Here is a 9,517-nt window from a genome sequence, read left to right as displayed (position 1 = left end):
GTCAGCTTTCCTGCTCCTCTGATGCTGCTTGGCATGCTGTGTTCATCGAGCTCTACACCTTGTTATCTCTCTTCTTATTATCCTGTTGTATTTGGCATTCCATGAATATTCTGATGGCTATGTTTATAACTGCTTTGCCCTGTGTGGAAATGAATGAACCTGATTTGGAAAGTCACTGGTTCAGTCCCTGTTCTGGGCCAACATCCACCAATGCTGTGGTATTATTGCTACATTTGGTCTCAGGGCTCTGGATTATGACTTCCCATTCCATTGACTGATACAGAAATGTGCCCCTCTACATATGTTCACTGAGGACAAGATTGGCCTCCTTGACTTTGCTGGCTTGGTTGAACAGCCTGCCAATTTGTGAAGGTGAAGCCAAATCTACAAAACCTGAATGACCTTTATGAAGTGATGACAAGAAGGGTCAACAAAGAGCAGTAAACTTGTAGCATTTTTAGCAAGGTGTTTGATATGGTCCCACGAGGCAGACTGTTCACAAAGGTAAAAGCTCATTGGGTCCAAAGATGTGGCAAGTTAGACTCAAATTGGCTCAGAGGCAGGATGCAAAAAAAGGTGGTCAAGGCAGCATATTGGAAACCATGTCTAGAATGTAAGAACTGGGCAGTTAGGTCAACCGTGGCTTAATTGGAAGCTCTCTCCCCTCAGAATTGCAAAATTTTAAGTTCAAGTCAAACTTCATTGCTTGATCATAATAGTCAGGACTGACATTTTAACAAAGGAACACTGCACCTCAGATAAGATATAACTGAGGCCCCATTTGCCTGCTCGGGTGGCTGTAAGGTAAATTCTGTGGCATTATTCTGAAGAAGAGCAGAGAGTTCTCCCATTGGCCAATATATATCACAAAGAATAGATTTCAAGTCATTATAATATTGCTGTTTGTTGCAGCTTGTTGTGTGCATGTAGGCAGTGGTACTTCATGCATTCCAGCAGAGATTAAGCTCCAAACAGTAATTAATTGGCTAAAGAAGTTTTACATATCTGGTGATCACAAAAACTTTGATATAAATGCACTGTTTATTTCTCAAAGCTGCACTAAACATTGAATGCTGCATGCAGTTCTGGTCATTGCACTGTAGGAAAGATATGCTTGCTCTAGAGAGGGTACAGAAGAGACTAGAGATTTTTAGTAATGAGAAAATGTTTGATAGGCTGTTTGGACAGAAGAGGCTGAAGGGAAATCTACTTGAAATGTACAAATATATATGCAGCTTTCAACAAAAACAAAATTGCTGGAGAAGCTCAGCAGGTCTGGCAGCATCTGTGAAGGAAAAAACAGAGTTAACATTTCAGGTCCAGTGACCCTTCAGTTCTTTCGGTTTTTATATATGCAGCTTTGCCTATTTCAATTGACCGCTCTGTACCAGGTGATATAGATTTAGGGTAAAATGAAGGAGGCTCTGAAGGAAAAAAAATCTTTCAGCCATAGGGTGGCAGGCACCTGGAATTCATTGTCTGAAAGAATATAAGATGTACAACCATCTGAACAATTGGAAAAGTGCTATAACTTGGAAGGCTATGGATCAGAAGAGCCAGAATGTGGGATTAGGCTGGATGGCTTCTTGTCAGTTAGTGTGGTCAACAATGGGCCGAATGGACTCCTTCTGTGCTGTAAATTTCTAAGATGTGCACAAATGAAAAATAATCATTCAGGCAAGCTTATCGAGGACAATGGATTTATTTTGACGTTGCTCCAAAGGGCTTTTGTGAAGAAGGGAAGAATATTTCTAATAAATTTAACCCAACTCTTTTACAGTTACATCTCATCTCTGTTAAAGGCCCTGTGTTTGTCTTCATTGATACTCAGATAATTGTATGTCATATATATGCACACATGAAAGTCGATATGGTTTACTAAATTCATATGATTCAGCCAGAAATATGTTTACCTTAGCACCATGTTTTGGAGACTAATCAGTTTCCATTTATAGGGTTAAGTTGATAGGAGGTTAGCATTTTCTCCTTTACTGTCTCTATAAATGTGAGACTCCACATCGTTTAGGCACCAGTAAAACAAGTGCACATCATTTTAATGCCAAACAAAAGTGAGTCAGATTCAAAACAGCCCGAACAGCACCTCCTCCACTTCCTTATAAACACAGGTACACAAACCCTTCTGCAGCCTGTACAACATTGGCCCACGAGTTGGTTTTTTCATGTGGTTTTCATAATTGTAGGATATGCTCAAGATGTGCGTGCTTTCCCCTGAAAGTCATCAATGACTGATGTCAGACAGACTATTTATTATATTTTTGTGCTTGTGCATCAATGTTTTCATTGTTACTGAATGTAATGAGGTGTTAGTAGTTTGCACTTAAAAACATGATTTAAGTGTAGGAGTGAATGCTTTGCGCATTATAATTCTGTTTATCCTGCAGTTGAGGGCAAGACCCATTTTGATTGACTTGGCCCATTTCAGATTAACCAGTATAAATAATCACTTCTTCCACTCAAACACACTGTACCCAGATAGATTTTGGTCTCAACATGTCTGCCGCCATAAGCATCTTTATAAGTATAGATAAATTTTGGTAATTCCTGATAGCTGGTTGCACTTTTTTTTTAAACCACGTAACTTTCTCATGTAAACAGCAAATGTGAAGTATTTTTCCTATATTATGTAATTTGTAATAGTTGAGCTGCATATGTTGAAGTGAAGACATTAGTTAAAACAGGGTAGATCAAGTGAAAGTTTATACACATCAACTAAGAGCAAACCCCAGTAACAAACTGATCAAGAACAAACTATGCTCCATGCACTTTGGAGTCACCCTTCACTATAGGCTCAAGTCCCACAGAGGCCTGAAACAGTTATAGAAAAGACCAAGACCGGGAAAAACATTATCCAGCAGCCAGCATAAGCCAGGATTGAGGGCACACACTATTTGTACTGCCAGCCTTACTTTATGGCCCCTGCCACAGAATACTGCTCCCATGTCCGGGCAGGAGCAATTACACAAAATAGCTGGCCATTGTTCTCAACATATCGATGTGTATAATCATTGGTAACATTAAAATCAGCTTCTGTACAATGGCTGACGGTACAGTCTAATATTGTGCTTCCTGGTGTGTGGCAAAGGCAAAAACACAGTTTGACTGCATTGAAGTCATCTTAGATCTTCTTTTCCATGAAGATCTGAACAGCTTATCGAATATGCAAATCAAAACATACTGGACGCAGCTTTTGACAGAAAGGAAAACAACATGACCTCAGGGCTGACACCAGTTTTGCCAAAGACCTGGTGGCAAACCAGACAACTGAGCCTCCCTGAGACTGGGGTCTACACTCAACAGACTACAACTCTCCAGGCAAAGACTACCTCTGTAACTGGAATTTCATGTTGGCTCAGCATGTAATCATGATCACCCAGATTAAACTGTTCAGATCAGTGAGATAAAAAAATCACGATTTTCATCTTTATTCGAAAAACTGATTATTTTCTGGGAGCAATCAGCTGTTCAGTTCAAGCATTTCTGATGAATAATTGCCACTAAAGTCTCTTAATAAAATGTTGCCTTTTTCAATCCTCTCAAGGAGAACAAGATTTGCATTATCAGCTTATGAGGCAGTGAATAAGTCGGCCCTCATTTTCACTTCACAATTTTTGATACAGAGAATGAAAGTATCTTAAATCAAAAAAGAAACTAACCTTTCTACAAAAAAGATCCATTTTCTTTCCTATGTAACAGAATCATGGAATGATTACAGTACAGCAGCAGCCATTCAGCCCAATGGGTGAAGTCTTGTCCACCTTCCCCACCCCATGGCAAGTTTGGTGGTGGGAGGTATTTTCTTGAGCAGGAAGGTGGCTAGTGGAGACCTTGCTACCTTCCCTTATACATTCTGATTAAGTCCCTGGCACAAAGGTCCGGGGTAGGCCTTGCTACCACCACTGCCAATCGAGACCCTTTAGTGCACAATCAATGGCCACTTAAGGGCCTAATGCTGGCACAATGGTATTTACGTAGAAGTGGATGGGATGGGAGAATGGGGAGGCCATACGGGGAGAATGACAGGCAAACCCTAGTTGTGATGGAGATTTTCCTGTGTTTCAAAGCCTCTCTATGACTCATACTGCATTCTTCTTGTCTCCTGAAAACTTTTTGTTAGATCAGAGTCATGTAACTCTTCAATTGCCCAATACTTTAAGTGTGCTTGGCTAATGATTTTGCAGGATCTCTGCTGCTGGAATGCACAAGCTTTTTCTAATGACCTCTTAGTGCTAATTTTACAGCATTGCCTCATGAAGTATTTGCATGCAGCGACACATGATAAAAGCTGTAACACGGCTTTTAAATTACTGCCATTTCAGCCTAAATTACTACACTGTTTAATCTTTCTGCTTTTCAAAAGAGAGTTTTTGCTTTAATTCACACCATCACTGATGATTTGTTAGCTCACTGACTCAACTTTGACCTTTTGTGTCATTCTCTGAAGTATTCATCTGTGTTGAGTGTTGCCATGAGGTTTATGGGATTTTTGTTATTAGCAATCAGCAGGTATTCTTTTTAAGTCTTCTGGTTCGTGTTTGCTTTCCTGTCTTTTCTTGAGAGCAGGGTGTCAAAGTGAATACTGTTCATCTGTCTTCACCAAGGAAGAAGATACTGTGTCAGCCATGGAGAAACAGGAATTAATTTACTCACTAGATAATTACAGATGATAATGAAGAGTTACTGTATAGGTACACTGTACTTAAAAAAGGCATAGGGACCAGATTAGATACATTAAGGATACTGAGGGAAATGAAAATAGAAATTGCAGAGGTGCTGGCAATAATTTTTCAACCTTCCTTAGACTGTGGGTGGGGCCAGAGAGGAATGGACAACTGCAAAATTTACATCCTTGTTGAAAATAAAGCCATAAAAATAAGTCTGCCAACTACATGCCAATCATTATAACTTCAGTGACAAGGGAACTGCTAGAAATAATAATTTGGGATAAATTTATTAGCCAAAGGGCCAAATCCAGGTTAATTAATAAGGCCATAAGACATAGGAGCAGAAATTAGGCCATTCAACTCATCGAGTCTGCTCTGCCATTCAATCATGACTGATAAGTTCCTCAACCCCATTCTCCCACTTTCTCCCCGTAACCCTTGATCCCCTTGATAATCAAGAACCTAGCTATCTCAGTCTTAAATGTACATAGATTCACCACTCTCTGGCTGATGAAGTTTCTCCTTATCGCTGTTCTAAAGGGTCTTCCCTTTATTTTAAGGCTGTACCCTCGGGTCCTAGTCTTTCCTACCAATGGAAGCATCTTCCCAACATCCACTCTGTCCAGGCCATTCAGTATTCTGTAACTGTCAATTAGATCCCCCGTCATCCTTCTAAACTACAATGAGAATAGTCCCAGAGTCCTCAAACATTCCTCATATGTTAAGTTATTTAGGAGAGCCAGCATGAGGCTTGATGAGCCAATGTTGAGAATTCCCAGGGGAGCTCCCTCCCAACTGTATACCACTGTGCTGCCACCTCTGCTTCTGGTGGGATAGGACATACCCAGGAATGGTGATGGTAGTGTCTGGGACATGAGTAAGACTGTCACAGTCTGTTGCTTTACAATTCTGTGAGACTGCACTGCCAATTTTGACACAGGCCCTCCAATAAGGACGGCAAGATCAACAGGGCTGTTTTTGCCGTTCTTGTTTTCAGTGCCTTAGTCAATGCCAAGTAGTTCATCTGATTTTTTTTTTAAACTAACATTCAATACAATTGAATGGCTTGTTAGGCCATTTCAGAGGGCAGTACAGAGTCAACCACTGTGGATCTGGAGCCACATGTGAGCCAGACTGGGTGAGGATGCAGATTTCCTCCTCTAAAAAGACATTAATGAATTGGACAGGTTTTCTGACAACTAACAATGATTTCATGGATATCATGAGACTTTTAATTCGAGGTTTTTTCATTAACTTCAAATTCAGTCAACTGCTGGGATGTGATTCAAACCCAGGATCCTCAAACATTATCTAGGTCTGTGGATTATTAGTCCAGCAATAATACCACTACGACACCACCTCCCTCATACAGTCTAGGTGTTTGTGAATTTTCTTTCATTGTGCCAAGTAATGTGGTAACATATATGGAACTCAACACTGCATGTAACATATAGTGGTACAATTGTGTGGTTTAAAAGGTTGTTATGTTTTGGGATTGTGGGTGGATTTTTATCCCCTTCCTAATGTGGCAACAATAACAGTGAACAAGGTAACTAATTAGGGTGAATACAAAAAAAAATTCTCAACTTCAAAACAAACTTGCTCAATTTTCCCCTCAAACCTTAAATAGCGAGTTCAGAATCTTGCCCTCAAGTGGCAACTAACTGATGTGCATCTCATTAAAACCCAACTCAGCCTATTAACATCACAGATGAAATTCAATGCTGAGAGTTATGACATTAGCACAATGAACATAGGTGGACAGTACAAAGGATATTTTCTAATGTTTGTACAGGAACAGAGAGACCTGGGTGTATATGTACACAGGTATTTAAAGATGGCAGATCGGATAAAGATAGCTGTTAATAAAACATACAGTATTCTAGGCTTCATAACTAAAATATAAAAACTTATGGAACACTGGTTAGACATCAGCATGCAATACTATATACTGTTGTGAGCTCCACGATAAAGGGGGTATATATGAATGCATTGAAGAGACCGCATAAGATATTGCAAGAATGGTTCCACTTCAGTTTTGAGGTAGATTGGAGAAGTTGGGACTGTTTTCCTTAGAGAGGAGAAGGCAGAGGAAAGATTTGATAGAAGTTTTCAAAATCATATAAAGGTCTGGACAGAGTGATAGTTGAAAATTATTCTCGCTCATAAATGAAGCAAGAACCAAAGGGCACAATTTTAAAGTGTTTCACCAAAGAATAATCAAAAAGTAGGGAAAAACATTTTCATACAGAAAGTAGTTGGGGTATAGAATGCACTGCCTGATGTTGTTGTGGTGAATGGTTCATTTGAAATATTCAAAAGAGCTAGCTTCTATTTAGAAAATCATACAACATTCAGGGGGAAAATCAGGAGTTTGGCACTAAAATAAATGCTCAGAGAGCCAGGTGCAGACATGATGGACCAAATGGCCATGTTCTGCTCTGTAGCAATGCGGTGATTCTGTGAATCTTTTCTGACAGAGATGTATGGAATTATTATTGATTTCATACTAGAACCAATAAAACGGTATTAAGTGAGGCATGTGCCCCAGCACATTCTGTAGACATAGAATTTAGCTTCAGTGCAGTCCACATTGAAATGCAATGCTCTGGCTTCAGACATCATCAGAACGGTTCTGATAACTGATGTTTTCTGTTCTCGAAGAGTCAGGAATGACTAAATAAGGTGAGAAATGTAAGAGATGAGCAATAATTGGCGATTGCATCTTCAGTGCAGCACAGATTACAATAGTAGAAGTGAAAATGTATAAACAAAAGTAAATACTTATTTACAAGGATGCTTCACCTGTGTCCTCTATGTGCCCTCAGTTTGTTTACTTCTTCTCCCTCCCACTATGTCTAGGTGCGGGTCTGATTTCCGCATTTGAGGTGGGCAGAGCCTACTCTGTGGTTTTATCTGTTGATTTGGAAGATTTGGGTAGCCTAGTGCCTTCTGAGGACACTCCAGATATGTCCTGCCCCTTGACTTCTCTCCGTCTGTGATCCCAAAGCAAGCAGCAGGACAAGCCAAGGAGACAACTCTGTATCTGGGCAGCAGAACTTCAGCAGGCCTGTTCCCTCTGGACTCAAAGTCTCCTCACAAAAGGGTAAGTGTTTTGGGAAAAAAAAGACTCGAAAACTGCATTTAATGTTTAGTGATTTTCAGTTGCTGTCTGAGAGTAAAAACAAAAAGGGATATTGTCTCTCTAATACAGACTGCAATGACACATAAAGAATTTCCCAGTGAAACAGAGACTGCAGTAAAGCCCAATATAACCCAACAAAACTGTACAGTGTTTCAGTTAACAAGCTGAACATGGATAATGTCCATGCCATATGCAGCTCTAAAATTGAAAATTTAATAAGGGCTCACCTTTGAAATCCGGCTGACATTCTCTTGGATTATTGGCTGAATATGACAATTATCTTCAGTTAGAATGATATGTGCTGCAGCTGAGTGTTTCTGGACTAAGCCAATGCCATCAAAATCATCTTCCTCTCTTAACCCGCATACTACTCCATCCTGGATCGGCAAGGGAAGAGCAAACAGATATCTTAACCCACAATCCCAAGGCATGTAGCCTGAGCTCAGTTACACTGTCAGGAATGCAGCTTTAGATCACCAGAAAATATGTCAACACTATCTATTCAGAGCATTTTGGTCATCTCTGAATATTCGTAGTACTGTCACTCAGATAGTAATTTTTTAAAACAGAAACATTGTCAATCAAATCTTGCCCAGGAGATAAATTTACAACCTAACAGTGTAGTCTGATGCCATGCTTATTTGGCTTATTTTTGTTGTTGGATCCTTTTCCTGTAAATTATACAAGGACACTACATCACTCAAAACTCCTGGGAAAAGTTGATCAAGTAGCATTTAATGAGAGGGAAATGAACTAAATGTTTTCAAAGTAATTAATTGCTGTAAAAGTATGCCATTTGTCCAGGCAAGTGGTCTGTGAAATATTTACTCTTACGCAATTCATTTTTTTGCTTCTAACTCTGCTATTTGAAGGAAAGTAACAGTATCCATGGGAGTCAGTTATCATCAAAGTCATTTCTTGGCATTCATCGAGTCCTACATTTGAAATAGCAGTGTCACAGCTCGGAGACTGATTCACAAAAGTCATCAGAAGACAATGTGAAAGTAAGACCCTGAAACATGATAGGATTTTGAAAACATTGTAATGATCGCTCACATCACCTCACCACAGCCCACCATAGCAGACAGGGGCCTGCACCATCACCCATTTTGCAGCACAGCCTTCATTGTATCGAGACAGTAGGATAAGGTCACAGAGTTCAGGGTGATAAGCTTGAGAGTTAAAATCGAACAGATGTCTCAAGCATCGCAGGTGATGATGGATTCTGCCAATAGAAAGCAGAGATGATTCAGAGGTCAGACCCAGGCAAAGATCTTCAGGACTCAGAGGTCTGGGGTTCAAAAGGAATGGTGCTATCCAGACATTTCAGGCGTCCAGGTGTAATATGGACATAAATGTTAAGTATTTTCTGGTGCATCACATTGTCTCTCCTTCATCTGTCATTTGCAAAGCTTAGAAGTGTTGGTGTAGTGATTGAAACAAGGGCTAGGTGGATCTCATTGACCATGAGATCCCTGATTGGGGCTGTTTACCTGGGCCGATCAGAGAGCCCTGGCTGACAGCTATAAACAGGAGATTCATATTGTGCACATGCAAACAAAGGGTGACTTGGTGATGAGGTACTGGCCTCTGTGCAGTTAAGTTGGGAACTCCAGTTCTGCTAGTATTCATCACATTGTTAAGCAGGGTAGTACTGTGGTATTTATGAGCTCTACCATTAATCTGGACC

General features: G+C 40.1%; 1 protein-coding gene across 4 annotated transcripts in view; it reads right to left on the bottom strand.

Annotated features, from left to right (window-relative positions):
- rapgef5a (Rap guanine nucleotide exchange factor (GEF) 5a) overlaps positions 1-9,517 on the bottom strand; it is a 162,451-nt gene that overhangs the window by 103,477 nt on the left and 49,457 nt on the right. For 2 of the 4 annotated variants that reach the window (XM_020530166.2, XM_020530167.2), the window contains exon 9: positions 8,055-8,204. The exons of the other annotated variants lie outside the window; for them this stretch is intronic. In XM_020530166.2, coding sequence (XP_020385755.1) covers positions 8,055-8,204 — 150 coding nt within the window. The remainder of the gene's footprint in view (positions 1-8,054; positions 8,205-9,517) is intronic. 4 annotated transcript variants of the gene reach the window in all.

Source organism: Rhincodon typus, chromosome 2 (assembly GCF_021869965.1).
Source record: "Rhincodon typus isolate 14 chromosome 2, sRhiTyp1.1, whole genome shotgun sequence".
Taxonomy (NCBI): Eukaryota; Metazoa; Chordata; class Chondrichthyes; order Orectolobiformes; family Rhincodontidae; genus Rhincodon; species Rhincodon typus.
Note: the sequence above shows the minus strand (reverse complement) of the source record. Positions and strands in the feature narration are given on the sequence as shown.